At 50.2% G+C, this 16,917-nt stretch overlaps 1 protein-coding gene across 6 annotated transcripts in view; it reads right to left on the reverse strand.

Moving 5' to 3' along the window:
- The window catches only part of COL22A1 (collagen type XXII alpha 1 chain), a 260,912-nt gene that overhangs the window by 65,148 nt on the left and 178,847 nt on the right, over positions 1-16,917 (reverse strand). For all 6 annotated transcript variants that reach the window (XM_035702839.2, XM_035702792.2, XM_035702817.2 and 3 more), the window contains 4 exons: positions 16,279-16,356; positions 6,436-6,471; positions 4,974-5,027; positions 3,745-3,789 (listed from right to left, as the gene is read on the reverse strand). In XM_035702839.2, the coding sequence (XP_035558732.2) occupies positions 3,745-3,789; positions 4,974-5,027; positions 6,436-6,471; positions 16,279-16,356 (213 nt within the window). The remainder of the gene's footprint in view (positions 1-3,744; positions 3,790-4,973; positions 5,028-6,435; positions 6,472-16,278; positions 16,357-16,917) is intronic.

The following is a 16,917-nucleotide window of genomic DNA, read 5'->3' on the forward strand; positions in this document are numbered from 1 at the left end:
CGGTACATCCCATCCTTGCTCGGAGAGCATAAGGCCTTCAAAGTGTACGCAGGATGCAAACAGCCCTGTCTATGTCCCAAGCTGGGGAAGCAATGGAAACAAGCCACTTCTGAGGCAGCCACCGTACAGGCTCCCATTCCTAGCCATGGTTGACCGACCTCAACCTCCTGGTCCCCAGGCTCCTGTGGTGTCCCCTCCCCACTCCCCACCAAGTCCTGAGAGATCGTGCGGGTACTGTGGAAGGCAAAGGGGCAGGCCGTCCTGGATGCCCCCAGATGGCAAACGGCTGTTGCTCTCAGCCTAGTATGACTTTGAAGCCCCCTGTTCAGCTCTCCCAGGTGAAACGGCATCCTAAACCTCACCCTGCATCATACGGGTTGAAGGTGTCTAACTCTGGGGAAGAGAGTCCCGAAGTCAAGAGTGGTTACAAAGCCTCTGAAGGTATGCAGATGTCTGCGGGTCACCAAATTCACACTCAAACCCCCTGAGTTGGAGTGTGCTGTGTCAGCACAATGGCCCAAGGTGGGGGTGGAGGCTGGGTTCCCACCAGAGTATGAGAACACACAGCTGGAAGGAAAGCAGTAATCAAGGCAGACCCTGAAGGGAAGGGGGAGTTCTGGGCAGAACCGGAGTAGACTGCCAGGGTGTTTTGCAAACTTCTACATTTTGCAGCAGACAGAGAGAGCCAGAGGATCTATTCTCCAGAGGAAAGTGTTAGATTTTCCTTTAGAATATGGGAAGCCTGGGGCCGCGCGTGAGCGTGCAGTGGCTGATTTCTCCTGATTCTGTTGGCATTCCGGCTTATGAATTGTGAATGGACACCGGCATCCTGGGAATGCTGAAACCAACACAATTTTCCTGGATACCAAACCCCATTTCCTGACCTCCTCCCCGCCGCCCCGGGGCTGCTGCTGCACCCTACGGCTAACAGAAGCCCTGTGACCATGGCATCAGGCCGGCTTGCTCAGGACACCCTTGGTAGTGACTTGCAGGCGCGTGCGGGCCCTCTGTGCACCCTCTGGGCTATGACACAGGTGGACACCCGAGATCGGGACCGACAGATGTAGATGGGCAGGTGCCGAAGCGATGCCGGCCCCGCAGGCCGAGAGCGAGCTCTGCATGCACTTGCTACCGCCGAAGCCCAGGGACCCCTGGTTCTGAGCCAGTCCCTCCGGAGGAAGGCCAACCTCTGCAATATTGTTTATTGAAACTTTAATTCCGAAGCAGAAAGAGGAGGTTTTATCCTGAAGCCTTATGTTTTACCCTGGGAAGTTAATAACAGTGGAGGATCTATATTGTTCAAATCGGGATGGGACCGTGCTGTGGGGCCCCTATAGGCTGGGATGTTTCTGGGCCGTCATGGGGTTCCCCGGTATCACCAACCACATGGCCAGCAGCGCTCACAGAAGCAGAGAGGCCAGCCAGGGAGGCTCAGCCTAGGTACGGTGTGGCCTTGGGGCACAGTTTTGTGAAGGTCTTGTTGCACCCCATTTCCGTAAACCTCATGGGGTAGGCGCAGGATGCGCAGAGGCCTCTCGACTCAAGGTGGGACCTGCCGGGCGGCTGTCCGCAGAGCCAGCGGCCCCTCTGGGCCAGGCCAAGCCTGCTTTTCCCTGCCCTGTCCTCCTCCCTGGATCCCCATGGACTTCACCGTCAACCCATCCACTGCACCAGAATCCCTGCCAGAGGCTGCGCCTCTAGGGGCCTGACTCTCTGCACGGGGATTCCCAGCCCAGGAATTCTGGGGGCGCAGCACCGGAGAAACCCTCCGGGTCCCCTACTCTACCCCAAGGAGCAGGGACTGTGTGGTACAGGCTGAAGGCAGCCGGCGAGGGGTATCCAAACCCACTCACTCGAGAGACTGGCCCTGCCTGCTCCTGACGGGTGACCTCTAAGCCCTCGGATGCTCCGGCTGCTGAGGCTTGGGTGAGCTTCCCTCGTGGGCCACACGTCACGCTCTTACCAGCACCTGCCACCCTCTCTCATGCATCTGATCCCAGGAAACTGCAGGGGGGCTGAAGTGCTGTCCACACCAGTTCACCCCGGGGCGGGGGAGGTCACTGGAGGCCCTGGGCCTGGTCTCCCTGGGGCTATTCCTGTGCATTTTCCTGTGCCGGCCGTCACCTGTGTCCTCCCTCCGTAAGGAACTGTCATCGTGATGGAACAGTGCTCCTGAGTTCTTAGAGCCGTCCCACGGAGTCCTCCCAGGGAATCACGGAGCCTGAGGGTGTCTTGGGGGCCCCTGAAAAATGCCTTATCTGACCAGCAACAGCAAAGAGACCCTGAGAGCCGCTGGGCTGTACCTGGGACCACACGTGGGCAGTGTGTTCATTTAAAGGTGCTCTATTTCTTCCCCCTCCTTCCTCCCTCTCTCCCTCCATACCCCGCAGGTGCTCAGCCATGGGACAGTCCTGGTTGTCCACACTGTCGGTGGATGGTGCTGGCTTCTCTTTGCAGAGAGGTGTCGAGGCCTAGCTTCGGCAGAGGTCCCTGGAACCTCCGTTTAGCCTCTGCTCTGAACCTCAGTCACCCCCTGCTTCACCAGAGCCTTACCCTGGGCCAACGACGCAGCTTCTGGGGGCTCACTGGCTGCCGCAAAGCTGGCTCCCGTGGAGGAGGAGGGGAAGCGAGTTGTCCCTAAGCTCTCACTCGACCCTCCACTGGTCCCACAGGTAGGTCCCCTGGCGGGCCCAGCAACCCAGATGAGGCAGTGACTGGCGCCCATGGGTGCTCGCCTGGCTCTTGCAGCGGCCAGGCTTGCAAAGGAGACTCTAACTCTCAGGCTCAGCCTAAAGGAGAGCTTTTGCCAGGTGAGCATCCTTGTTTCAGAGCCGGACTGTACAGTCAGTCCCACGGGGGCCTCACAGTCCCAACTCCTGACGCAACCGTCTCTGCCCTCCTGGGTAACGTCCTTCAGCGGTGACCAGTCTCCCGTGTCTGCACTGCCCCCCACCCTGACTGCTCATCCTCACTGTTCCTCCCCTGGAGCCCACCCCTCCCCACACCCCTTGATGTCCTGGTTACTTAGCCCAGCCTTGGGGCTTCTCTGGCAACAGCAACCTAATCAAGAAGGCTAAACATGCTGCCCACGAGGGAGCCCGCAGGAGCCTTGGGCTGGAGCACCAAGAAGGGAGCACTTGGGACCAGCCATTTCCCTGCAACCCCACGGCTTCCACCATTCTCTCGGGAGAGGAAAGTTTCTGCCACTGTATAAATAAAAGGAGGGGGGGGGGATCCAGGGCAGTGATGACATCCTGGGACGGGGAGGAAATGGACCATTTACACTGTGATGTACACTGGGGACCATTTGCTCACCCCCAGACCAACTCCTTACCCTTCCCTGTCCTGTTCCAAGCTGGGGAGGCCGCTCCCCGGGAGCATCCGTGGGGCTCATTGCCTGCAGGCCTTGGCTGAGGCAGATGAGGGAGGCACTGTTAGGAGACGAGCTGGGGAGGAGACCCTGCTCCCCCGCTCAGGCCCTGGCTCTCTGGCAATGGCCTCGCACCCACAGCTATAGCCCCTCCCCACCCTCGCGCTCTCACTCTGCACTGGAAACAGGCTACGGTCCTGTCTGCCTCCCACTCTGGCTTATCTCTGGGCCCCCCAGCATCTCAGATCAGCCCCTGCCCCATGGCTCTGTAAGAAGTCCCTCTTTCAGCCTCCCAGACTATCTGAGTTGTGTTTTATTCCCACTGGAGCCCTGGCTGGGAGTTAATATTCATCCAGAACAGTGAGATGACATACAGGCTTGCCAGGAGGCCCTCTTTCTCCCGGATTTCCTGGTACACCCTAAGAGAAGAGAAAAGTGAAGCATTAACTGTGTGAAGCACATCATCCCGAGCCGCTCTGCCCACGCCACCCCCCACCCCACCTCTGTGTCCACCAAGGGTAACTGGGTAGAAAAAAGATCACCCAACCACAAAGACCGGTGCCAATAAAAATGCATGGCTTCCAGTCTCAGCTAAACCCTCAAATCTTCCCAGAAAATAGTCCACTGTGGCCAATAATTTAGAATAAGCCACCTTGCCTATAACTCCTACTCAAAATGCAACACTGAAAACAGTGCCTGCACGCTGAGCGTGTCCCTGTGTGTACACACACACATTTTCTTAAATTGCCAACATCCTTCTCTAAACACAGGTGGAAGGCCCAGCTCTGAAAAGAGGGCTGGGTATAAGGAGGTCACATTGAGATTGGTGCAGGGAAATGAGAGAGTATGTGGACAGGTTGCAGAGGGTAACTTTCTCCTCTACAGTAGAAGCAAGGAAGGGAAGGAGAAGGTGATTTAGTGTCCCCGCCAAAGTGGAAACTACGGATGGGGAGATGCGTGTCTAAGAGAAGTACTACGGCTGAATGGCGCTGGACAGCTGTGCTTCGTAGGAACTCAGCGCTGCCAGCCACGCATTGAGTCAGAGCGTGTGGTGAGCAACATCCGTGTGCCTGGCACAGGGGCCTGGAGATGCCTTAAGACATACATTCCCTCTCCTCTTGGAGCTCAGCTCTATCTAAGCAGAGGCCAGGCATGGAGAGAAGAGATGATTATCATTGCCACAATGTGGGAAGGGGTGTCATCCTCGGTGAGCATCGGGTAAGTCTGTGGGATTTACCCCTGAAAGAGGAAAGCCTTTGCACAGGGATGGGTCAGGAACAAGCCCATGGACAGCAAGTCCACGGCGGGCACTGGATCTTAGCAGAAATGGCCTGCTAGGTATGTAAGGAAGTTGACCAAAAAAGTGGGAGGCGTTGCACACAACATCTGGGAGCTAACGAGGTTCTGAAAGCATCAGATACACAAAAGCATCAATACAAAATCATAGCTCACAGGCAACAGAAGAGCAAAAATCTAAAAGTGTTCCTGGGGAAGGGGCAGGGATTAGTGGAGGGTTTCCTGGTCAAGAGAGGCTTGCAGGTGGCGGAGGTGGGCTTCCAGGGGAGTCTAGAAGAACCTCAGCTGAGCATTGCTCTTTACTTACATCCTGGCCAGCTGGTCCCTGGGGGCCGGGGAATCCGGGTAAGCCTCGGGATCCCTGAGAAAAAAAGAAGGTAAGACACTTGCCAACAGTTTAAGCAAAATCAGACCCCCCCCCCTTCCTTGGCAATAGTTGGTTCTCATTGTAGAAATGGCCTGTTACTATGAGGAATCTGATATGATGTGTGTGCCAAGTGCCTCTGCTCAGCGCTTACGTCCCCAAGCTTGGGGAGGTGGGTGTGTTACACACACAAAGAACACTCCAGAACACCTTCACCGTGAGCCCTCCTGCCCAGGCCCCCGAGTGCAGGCTCCTTTCTAGAGTGGAAGGGTCAGCGCCTGCAGTGAGCTCACCATGGCTCACCCCTCTGCGTCTGGTGGGTTGCCAGCCAGCTCCCTAAGTTAAAGCATGCGAGGCTCAGTGCCCAGTACTTAGAGGATGTTTATTATTTTTTGTTAGAAAATTCCTCCCATTCTGTTGAAAATTTCTGGACGGTATCAGGAATTCTCACAAATATCTTTCACTGCGGATCCCACTTCCTGTAGGAGTCTTCCTTCCGTAGATCTGTAGGTGGGAATCAGTAGATCTGTGCTGGCAGGTGCAGGGCCTGGGCCACAGGGCTGCTCTGGAGCTAACCCTGCCTCTCTGTGACCTCCCAGGGGTCCCCTGCATGACAACCCCTTCAGGGGAGCCCCATCCCCTGTATTATCCACCTTATTGCTCCACTACAGCAACTTGCTCTGAAATCTGATGCCTCTCAATGAACTATTCTGGGCCTCCGGTTCCTCATCTACAAAAATGGGTATTAAAACTCATTTTCTTGGTTTAGAAATCACTTGAGTGCAAATTACTTGAGTGCACTGAATTTTACCCATAAAGCATGTCATCATAGGTGCTAATCTGCAGCTCCTCTTGCTCTGGGGTAAGTTTATAGAAATTCACATTTTCTTAGTAAATGCATACATTCTGCTTATCATCAATGGCAGCTACTCCTAAGAACAAATGTTTCCTGAGAGCTTTCCTGTTCCTTCATGGCATTTAGCCCAACAGACCTCCACAACGGCCCATGGCTGAACATGCCCACTTTACAGACTAAGAGAGATCCCCCACTGAATCAGGACAATGCGGCTGGGGGTGGTGAAGCCAGGATTCAAAATTAGTTCTGCTGGTAATTAGATGAAACTCATCACACCCTGCTGTCCTTCTGGGGTGCCTAGATGCCAAAAAAAGCAAAGCCCGTCTCAGTCAGCCCAACTATAGCACGGGCATGTTGGATGAGAACATCGCCCATGCCCTTCCTACTTGTACCATTCCAGAGGATATGCTTATATCCTACAGTGTCTGGACTGTTTAATGGCAGGGATTTGCAGATAGCACTTGAGTTTGGCCCTTCCACTTTAAAATTGCTTTAATTAAAACAGGATTTCTCCATTAAGCCCAACCCTTCGTTTCACCCATACTGTACCGGGGGCCCTTTGTCTCCTGGTGGTCCAGAAGGGCCCTGAGAAACAAACAAACAGAACAAATAAGTCAAGTCAGAATGAAATGTTTCTTTAAATGTGCTGTCATGTTTATTTCCAAGCCAGGTCTTGAACTATCCTTGAAGGAGTAACTAACTCCCCCGACCTGCAAGCCACGGTGACACCTGCTCACCCCACCCAGGAATTCTGCACAAGGAGGTCTTCCCAGAACTACCTCCATCTGCCCCTGAATGGGTACCATCCTATCCTGGCACCCACTTGGTTCCTGATACCCGGGCTCATCTCCAGTTTGTAGCTCGGGTGCAGGGTGGGAATGAACATCCCAGCATCTTCATATGGTGACTCCCTCCTGCTTGGTACAGGCTGGGGGTACACTCAGGGCCAGACTCCCCGGCGTGGCCTGCTTTGGCTGATACTGCAATTCCTAAAAGGGGGTGTCTCTCTCTCTTACATACACACATATGGGTCTGCCCTCTAAGTCCTCAGTTTAGAATTTGGCTTCTAGAGATTGCTAAAATGTGGCCATTGATTAAGGTATTAGCATAGTTTTTGGTCCTGCCATGACTGGAATGCTCCCTTGCCCTGAGTCTTCATTATGCTCTGCTTCTGCTCTGCTTTTCTACCTGGACACATTCTTTTCACACTTTGGTTCTCAGCTGAGATGTCACTACCTTTGAAAGCCTTCCCTGGCTCCTCCCAGGATGCTCATTAGAGGTGGTCCCCTGTTCCCTCCATGCCTCCCATCCAGGATGCCATGCCTCAGTTTGCCATCACTTCTTGGCTGTCTGTCCTCCCCACTCAATGACCATGTGCCATGTGGTTGGGTGGGTACTAAGCTCCTTGCTCAGCACTCTCTCTCCAGCACCCAGCACAGTGCTGTCAGGACACTGTAGAGCACAGCAAGTGGCACTCCATCAACATTAAGATTTTAGAGCATGAGCACTTCAGAGTCAGGTATAATCACCCTCCATTGTCACTGATAATCAGAGTGAGGCCAGAGAGACTAGGACCTACCCAAGGCACAGTGGGAGTCACATGACAAAGGGGTTAGCCCACCTCCTGCTCAGTCTAGCATACCCTACATCTCCCTGCAGCAGAGCCCAGAATTTCCCCAGACACTCCCAAGAGGAAGAAAGAGCTTACAAAAATGCATAGGTTTCTGGCAATATGAGCCAGGTAACCTAAAAGTCTGCTTATGACATATATCCCAGAACTTTCTGATAAAACAGAGGAAGCAGCATGTTAAGTGCACAGCTGAGCACTTAAAGAAAGGAGGGAAAGTCTCCTGAGGTCTCAAGTCAAGCAGATAAATCAAGCAGGTAAGACAGGAGACTCCCTTCCATCTTGGGTCTAGTTGACTCAGAAGCCACTTTCAAAAAAAAAAAAAAAAAAGAAGCCACATTCTATCATTCTATTACCATTCTATTACTTCTCATTGGCTTCATCCAGGTGTAAGTCAATGATGCACATGGACCAATGCACACACATCTGAGGTTTGCTCTTTTCAAAGCATCTGCCTATTGAGACTGAACCCATTCTCCAAGCAGAGGACTGAGGGACAATTGGTTACTGCCAAGGAGAACGGTGCCAGGTCACCTTGGAGCCACCTTTGGTTCCAGATGAAACTCCATGATCTACCTGAAGCACTTAACATGTTCCTTTGCTCGAGCTCCAAATTCCTCTCTTATGTCATTTAATATAAAATCCACATATGAAAGGTGGATTCTGTTGTCAAAAAGGCATCCATTTTAAACCTTAGCTTTATCAATTATCAGCTGTGGGACCTTGAGCGAGTCACTTCGTCTCTGTGAGCTTCAGTTATCCTCAAGTGGAATACAGTGCTAGACGGCCACTGTGCCTTGAGTGATCAGAAGTCAAAAAAGATGCTCTAAGGAAAGAACCAGGCCACTCAGGGCCTGGCCCATCCCTACAACTATTTTGTCAGTATACTCTTAAGAAATATCAGAGTGTTGGGGCGCCTGGTGGCTCAGCTGGTTAAGTGTCTGCCTTTGGCTCAGGGTCCTGGGATTGGGCCCTGCATGCGGCTCCCTGCTCAGTGGGGAGTCTACTTCTCCCTCTCTCTCTATCTCTTCTTCTACCTTGCTCCCCACTTGTGTCCTCTGATCTTTCTTGTGCTCTTTCTCAAATAAATTAAGAAAAAAACAAAACAAAACAAAATATCAATGTGTTGAGGAGGAGAGAGCCAATAAATGGCATTCCTAAGCTGAAGCCTAAACAAGTTTCCAACAACCACAACCCTCTTTCCCATGATTATGCTCGCTGACATGTTTGCTCAAGAGCCACTTTATCCCAATACACAGATCTTGGCCTTTGATACCATTTTCCACCAGAAGGAAACACAACTCCTTGGAGAGATGACTGATTCCAGATCCGGACAAGAAATGTATACAAACCGAGGGCACCTGGTCATTCCAAAGAACAAGAACACTATCAAAGTCTGCTGGGCTTGTGTCAAAGGTACTCAGGGTCACTGAGATGAGCTCCTACTGGCATCAGCTAAGACAGCCTTCACGTCAAAGGGATGGATAACTGGACTATATTAAAACACATCAAATGTGTTTGAATCCATGAGTTCAAAATTATTGATGAAAAACAAAACACCTAATTAATCATTTTTGTCAGATGCAAGGGAATTGAGTCTTTATTTGAAAGTAATTGAAGGGAAAGACTGGAACATTCCCTCATATCCTGCCTTCCATATGAATTGTACCACTGGGTAGGTCGATTGTAATTGAGGGACCTCTCCATCTAGAAGTATTTCAGCAGATACATAAAAAAGAATTGGTAGAACAAGAAAGGCATCAGTTTGCAACCCTTGATGTGCTAATTGATCTAAGCACTGCACATCAAAGAGTGTGAACATCACAACAAGAGAGACCACCAGACACCATGTGCCTCCTAATGGAGGAACACACTCCCTATGAAGTCTTGCCAAACACATCAAGCCTGAATCTGATCAAGGCTTTAGGCCCAATTACGGATGTATAGGAGACACAGGGACAGAGCAATGTGTTAAATTACTAAATTAGCAAATTCCAGACTCGGGGAAGCTCTAGGAGGCCAAAAAAAAAAAAAAAAAATCATCAATAAATAAACTGAAAAAGGAAAGAAAAACATAATGGAGGGGAAAACCTATATATTTATAGAGAACAGTTTTTTGTTTTGTTTTGTTTTTTTTAATAGAGAACAGTTTTAAAGAGATCAACAGGACACCTGAGTGGCTTAGGGGGTTAAACGTCTAACTCTTGATTTTGGCTCAGGTTGTGATCTCAGGGTTTGTGGGATTGAGCCCTGTTTTAGGTTTTGTGCTGGGTGTGGAATCTGTTTATGATTCTCTCTCTCTTTCTCCCCCTCTACCTCTCCCCACTCTCTTACTCTAAAAAAAAAAAAAAAAGAAATCAGCCAATTGCTATCTATATTTGGGTCATGATTCAAATAGGAGAACTGCATAGGCATGACATTTATGGAATAAATAGAAATCCTACCACTGACTGGATATTTGATGATTTATTTGGAATTGCTTTGGGGAGTATAATAATGAAATCCTGGTCACATTTAAAAGTCTTTACCTTTTAGAAACACACTGGAATTATTTACAGATACAAGGACATATGTTGGGGATTTGCTTCAAAATAATGGAGAACGGTGGAGGGTGAAGGGGAAGCGGAGGCCTTGGATAGGGATCCTGGTTGTCAGAGTGAAGTGTGGCTGCATGGGGTTCATTTGGCTATTCTTCCAAAATATTCTTTTGGTATATATGAAATTTTCCTTGATAAATATAAGTATATATGGAGTCTGTGTGTATGTGTGCACATGCTATATACATACACACATATAGGCACACATGCACACACACACCCATGCACCCCTGCACTTCTGTCCTTTGCTGATAACTGCAGAAAATGGAAATTCACAAAACTGAAAGCCCAGGAGGTTCCAGATATGCTAGGTACTCCCCTCTTTCTCTGCTATGCTGCTATGCTAACGGTACTGTTTCCCTCCTTTGAGGGTTGGTCATCTCTCATTCCTTCTCCCCACTGACATACGCAACACTAAGGGGCATTTTCTGCTCCACGATCTTTTATCTGAATGTTAATACGTGCCAGGCTCTGTGCTGGGCTTGGGGGAGGATGCAGGTGGGCATGGAGCCAGTTCCAGGAAAGAAAACCACCCCTTTAATAATGGGGCCTCAATGGGTCTGGGTTGAGGGTCACCAGAGCTGCTGCACCCACCTGACTTTGGGGAGGCTTTACCCAGATGGTGCTGGGTGAGAGAAGTTGCAGAAAGAAGCTGATGGGTTTACAGGCAGAGGAGGGACAAGGACGATTCTGGTAGAGGAGAAGTCAGACTTTGTGGAAGAAGAACAGGTTCCTTTCTCTAACATGGAGAATGCCAGGCGTCTGCAGCCAGAGCTTCCAAGGACAGCTAGGGTCTGTCAGGGTGAGAAGGCCCTGCAGTGCCCCTCAGGAGAAGTCTCCAAGATACTGATGAGCTCAAATCCGGGCTCTGGCGTGGAGAAGATATTGGAGAAAGCCAGGTACAGAGACCAGGTTGGAAATCTAGGAGGGAGGTTAACAGGGAGGCCGAGCGAGGCCAGAACCAGAGCCTGGCCCATTGTAAGTGCTCAGTAGGCCACAGGAATTAAAATTAGCAACAGAGATTAAAAGGAGGGCTCCCAATCAGAAGCAACAGTGGAAATTTATTTTAAAACTTAACTGTCATCAATGAAAAAAAACTCCAAGACTTTATTTTATTTTATTTTTTTCCAAGACTTTAATCTAAATAGCAAGAGTGGAATACTCAGCTCCTGGCCATGCACAGAGCCCTGGGGTCTGAGGGGTGACGTGCTATTCATACCCTCCCCACCTCTTCCACCTGCTGCCCATGGGGCCTCACTCTGCACGCAGAACAGGACGAGAGTGTGAGGCAGTGAGCGAAGCCCTGCACATCCCCTGAGCATCAGCTTAGCAGCAGCTACCGGGAAGTGCCCGGTGTCCCCAAGCAGGGCCAGGTAAGTGGCCACACGGCCACACCCAGTGCTTTCAAGGGAACCTGGCCAGCCTACTTCTTGGGATGGCCTGACCTGAGCCTCTCCCTGGTTCTTCTGACCAAAGGGATCGAACCAAAACCAAGGAACAGAAACTAACGGCTACTGAAATCTCTAGCCTGAAGCCAATGTGCTATCGTGTGTCGGCAATATTTTAGTAAAGAAAGAACCAGAGAACAAATGCTAGACGGGTGAGTCATAGCTCAGGGGCCAAGATGCGGGGAGAGGACGCTGTCCTGGGAGCGGCTGGGGAGCACGAACCGGTCGCTATCGCTGCCCTGCCCGCCGTGCGTGAGTGCAGGGGGCCCAGCCCGAGCTCTGCCACAGGCCAAGGGTCACTTCAGGCAAGTGGTGTCACCTTTTTGACTCTTTTGACAGGAAAAGGAGAGAAGGACCTGCCTGGTGAGGCTGCCCTGCTGGCCCTCAGAGAGAGACGTCAAGACAGGGGAAGGAAAGGTCAGGGGGAGGATTTTGACGACATCGAAAGGTCAAAGGCACGGTACCAGGCATCACTGGCAATATTATCCTGTTGTAGCCTCCCAACAGCCCTGCTGATGCTGCAGAAATGACTGGCTCTTGACCCCCAAAGAGAGTGACAGGACCAGAAGGCCCGAGTCTCTGGGAGCACAGCCGTTGGGGGAAATGCGGCCCTTGCTGGCCTCCAGCTCCTGGCTTCGGGCAGGCTCAGTGGCTCCTTTGATCTGCCCTCAGGCCTAAGCTGGATCATTTTTAAGCGTTTAAAACCTTGCTAAAGGAAGATCAGAAACAACCTGGAGATTAAAGGGATTTTTTTTTTTTTTTTTTTTTTTATGTCTTGAAGCAAGAGGCCAGAACTCCCGACAGCTGCTTCCCCATCCATGCCCCTGGCCAGTGAAGGCACAGGGGCTGGCAGGGAGAGCAGGGCTCCCTTCCAGGGGGTCGGCACAGCTCCTGGATGCCAAAGGCCTTGGAGCATAATGCCATGAGAGGAAGGATGCAAGGACTAACTCCTAAGTTGCTCCATCCTTCATGGAAATGAATAATTCTGCTCATCCTGCTGACGCCACAGGGCGAGCGACACAGGCAATAGGAACTGGTTTGGGAGGAGGTGGGGAGCAATGTGCGGCCCGGCCCTGGCACCAGACTAGCTCTAGTCACTCTACCCCGTGAAGCTCAGGCGGTTTCCCAGGAGAACAGTGATGTAGCAGACGCTGTCGGCACCCCTCTCCAAACACCCGGACTCACAGCCACCTGGCCTTGTCTTGGGCTTTCCGCAGCCACAGGAGGACCCTTGGGCGGAGGGCCAGGCAGGCTGGGAGCTTCTGGGAGTCCGCCCCCGGGAAGCAGCCCTCATCCACTGGCCAACAGGAGTGGGCACGTAAGCACTCCACCCCCCTTGCCACCACTCAGAGAACAATTCCACAGCCCTCCACGCATCCCCCGGGTGTCTGTGGAAGTGAGGCCTGGGCATCCGCCCACCATGGAAACCTGCTCATGAACACACCCTCCCTCACTCCCCTTCCTTTCTGCACAACCCAATAATCCCCTAAATGGTGATTTCTGGAACATTCCCTTGCCCTTGGATCCTGTTCTCAGAAGAGGCTTCTGCAGAATCTGGGCTTCACCTAGTAGTCAGGCAATGTTCACGGGGCTATAGGAGGTGGTGGTGTGCATACTTCGACACCTGGCACCCAGCCATACACATACCACTCGTGGCCCTGTTCCCACAAAGGGGTAGTGTAACCCCAGTGAGCCCACCCCCCCGGGGCATCAGTCCTCACCCCCACCTTCTTCACCTCCTCTGACTCTCAATGCACCCCTACATCCTCTGTGCAGATTCCTAGGCCATCAGGAGCCTAGGCAAGGGGCCACAGACAAGATTTATGAAAATTCAGTAAGGTTTGGTCCACTACGGAAGCTTGTAATAAGTTGAAGTGGAGGAAAGACAATAAACAGTTGATTTACGGCCCCTTGGCTGCAGCCAGCCAATTACTTTTCAGGTGGAATCACTTAGGCATGAACATATTTCACGGCTGATGTTAGCCAGCCCCGAAGCAGGAGGTGGTGTGGAGAGTGTCCACATCTGCCAACTGGCTCTCCAATTAAGGGTTTGACACAGTGAGTCCTTAGGGACAGACAGGGACACACAGAGACCTGTTGAGTGACAGAGGGGCCTACATTCAGCCTGCAGCTCACTTATAGAAAGTTTTCTATACTAGGGGGTAATTCCTGCGAGATGCAGGATCCTCACTCCAGCAGATTAGCCCCATGAGGAGGAGGAGGATTTCACAAATACCAAAGTCTGAACTACTGTATGTCTTCACTGCATCTTTTGCCATGGTGTTCCTTCCAGTTACCAAAAAAGCTGAAAAAAAAAATAGCCAAAGACAAAAGACAAAGTTGATGTAATGAAGTTGAGGGAGGGTTTGCTCTACCTGAGAATTTCTATTAAGAAAAGCAGATTAAAATTAGATATTCCCAGGGGGATTCTATATGCTTGCTCCATGGTTTCTGGGGATATTTGGGAAGACAGGTGTCCCATTGCTAGGGGTGTGATAGAAGACAGGTGGTTACTTCTGGTGGGGAGTAAATAAGGCAAGACAGGAGCAGGGGGAGAGGATGGGGGGTGCCCCAGAGAATTTCAGGGACAGAGTGAGATGCCCGACACCAGCGCTGGGATGAGAAAGGACCCCAGAGGGAAGGAAAGGGGGTTTCTCCTTGACAAGTGATATTGTGGGTAATAAACTGGGTTTCCTTTCAAATTATTTGAGAGACAAACGCAGAGTGCTGCTCCTTTAATTATTTTTGGTTGTGGTCTGCATTTCCTGAATGCAAAGCCAAGCAGAAACTGGGGTCATGTGCTGCTCTGGTTTATATTCGTGTTGCATTGAATAGGGACAGAGTTATGTTGCCCTTGTAGGGTAAATGATGCTAACAGCAACGACAATACATGGGTAGTGTGGACACCGTGAGGCTTAGCAATAGCATTCATTTGAAAAGGACTGAGTGACTGGTTGGCGGGCACTGATGGGGGCACTTGACAGGATGAGCACTGGGTGTTATTCTGTATGTTGGCAAATTGAACACCAATAAAAAGTAAATTTATTATTTAAAAAAATGAAAAGGACTGAGTATTTGAGCTTCTTTTAATTAATTGTACAGACTGAATACAGACTGAATGTTTGTGTCTCCCCTAGATTCTTATATTGAAATCAAATCCCCCTTGTAATGGTATTTGGAAATGGGGGCTTCCAGAAATAATTAGGTAATGAGAGCAGAATCCTGGTGACTAGAATTAATGTCTTTACATAAGACACCCCAGAGTAGTGCCTGGGTGGCTCAGACAGTAAAGCATCTGAGTCTTGATTTCAGCTCAGGTTATGATCTCAGAGTCATGGAATCAAGCCTCACATTGGCCTTGGTGCTGGGCATGGAGCCTGCTGAGGATTCTCTCTCTTCCTCTCCCTCTGCCTCCCTGCCCTTGTTCTTTGTCTCTCTTAAGAAAGAGGAAAGAAGAAAGAAGAAGAAAGAAAGAAGAAAGAAAGAAAGAAAGAAAGAAAGAAAGAAAGAAAGAAAGAAAGAAAGAAAGGAAGAAGGAAAGGAAGAAAGAAAAAAAAAGTTAATACGATTTTAAGGTGCATTATCGGGATCCCTGGGTGGCGCAGTGGTTTAGCGCCTGCCTTTGGCCCAGGGCGCGATCCTGGAGACCCAGGATCGAATCCCACGTCAGGCTCCCGGTGCATGGAGCCTGCTTCTCCCTCTGCCTGTGTCTCTGCCTCTCTCTCTCTCTCTCTGTGACTATCATAAAATAAATAAAAATTAAAAAAAAAAATTAAGGTGCATTATCAATGAACAGTGTGTCCTTAGCAAAGGAGGGAGCAAACCAGAAGATACATTACCAGGATTGAAAAGTCCTTGAATTCTGAAGGCTATCATTCACTAAAAGGGGGCAGGAGGTATGCTCTTGTGATACAAAGGGAAGAATCAGAAGCAATGGGTGGAAGACACAGAAGACTATATTCCTATTCTTGATGAGAAAAAATTTCCAATAAATGTCTGTTCTCTACGGAAATAACTGTCTCAATTTCAAAGCCAGAGGTGCTTTCTTTGAAAGAAGAGTGTCGTCTATTTCTAGAGATATTCAGGTAGACTCTGGTTGAATATAATAGCTATCTTCAACTTGGACGGTGGCCCGGGCATCCCTGGTCCTTGCAATCTCTTATAACCTCTAAAGTCACCACCTTGAGGAAGTCTGTAGACTCACAATGTCCAGACTTATTCATCACACTGCCGATGCGAGGACCATTTTCTGGGATTTCATTGTGGGGACTGTATTAAACTTATGATTTAACTTATATCCTCATCTGTATACTAACTGGAGGCAGAAGGATCATGAACTCATTTTGTCTAAAATACACAAAAGCATGCAATTTCTCCCACATCCCACCCCTTCCCCAGATAATTCAGTTTCACTGGCTAGTCCTCAGATTTGCAAAAGTTTGGCCAGCAAGTCATTTTTTTTTCTTTTCTAATTTTAATGAGTTTTGTTCTGTCCTCTTTCAATCAGACACGTCTTGGTCTCCCAAATGCCTTATTCCCATAGGAAATACACCAAGTTTTAGCACAAAGAAAGCCAGGGGACACATCTATACCCCAGTGAACCAGTGGATCATTAGGTTAGCTGGAAAGGGAGGGTCCTTGCAAGAAAGGCCCAGGGAGCCAACAGTGGCTGTTGTGGCCTGAGGGTAGGGGAGGACATTCTGGAAAAATAAAGACTCACAGGAGGGCCAGCTACTCCGATGCCTGGGTCGCCACGGTTGCCAGGAGAGCCAGGGATCCCAGGTGCACCTCGGTCCCCCTAGAGAGAGGAAAAATAAGATTAAGAGGTGAGTTCTGAGCAAGACAGAACCAGCATACAAAGGGAACTGTCCTGGCTGTGCTATCCATTAATGCCCTTCCTGCCACCTGGACACCGCATGTCCCTCCACAGCGGACAACCAGCCCATCACCCACCCAGTCCACCCCCCACAGGCACAGCCACCACTTGTGATCATGACCTTTCAAAGCTTACCATGCCCCAAACTTGACCATAGCTCCAAATGTGGTTATAACAAGATGATACCCCTCCCTGTGACCACAGTTCCAAATATTACTGTTTTCTCCAGACCTCATCATGCCCCTGTCCTGACCACACCTCAGATTTGACTATGTACCTGCATTTCAAATCAGTTCCCCAATCAATGATAATTTACCAATAACTTGCCAAGTCCCTCTTGCACAGGACACTTTTCCAGGGTCTGGAGAGCAGGGACAACTGAGCTATAACCATTACCTTCGCACACAGCGATTCAGAGAGTATGGTTTTCAGGCCTGTCCTCAATACCTAGTCACAGTTGACTCAAGATTATGTGACAAGTTC

This window comes from Canis lupus, chromosome 13 (genome assembly GCF_003254725.2).
Source record: "Canis lupus dingo isolate Sandy chromosome 13, ASM325472v2, whole genome shotgun sequence".
In the NCBI taxonomy this organism is placed as follows: Eukaryota; Metazoa; Chordata; class Mammalia; order Carnivora; family Canidae; genus Canis; species Canis lupus.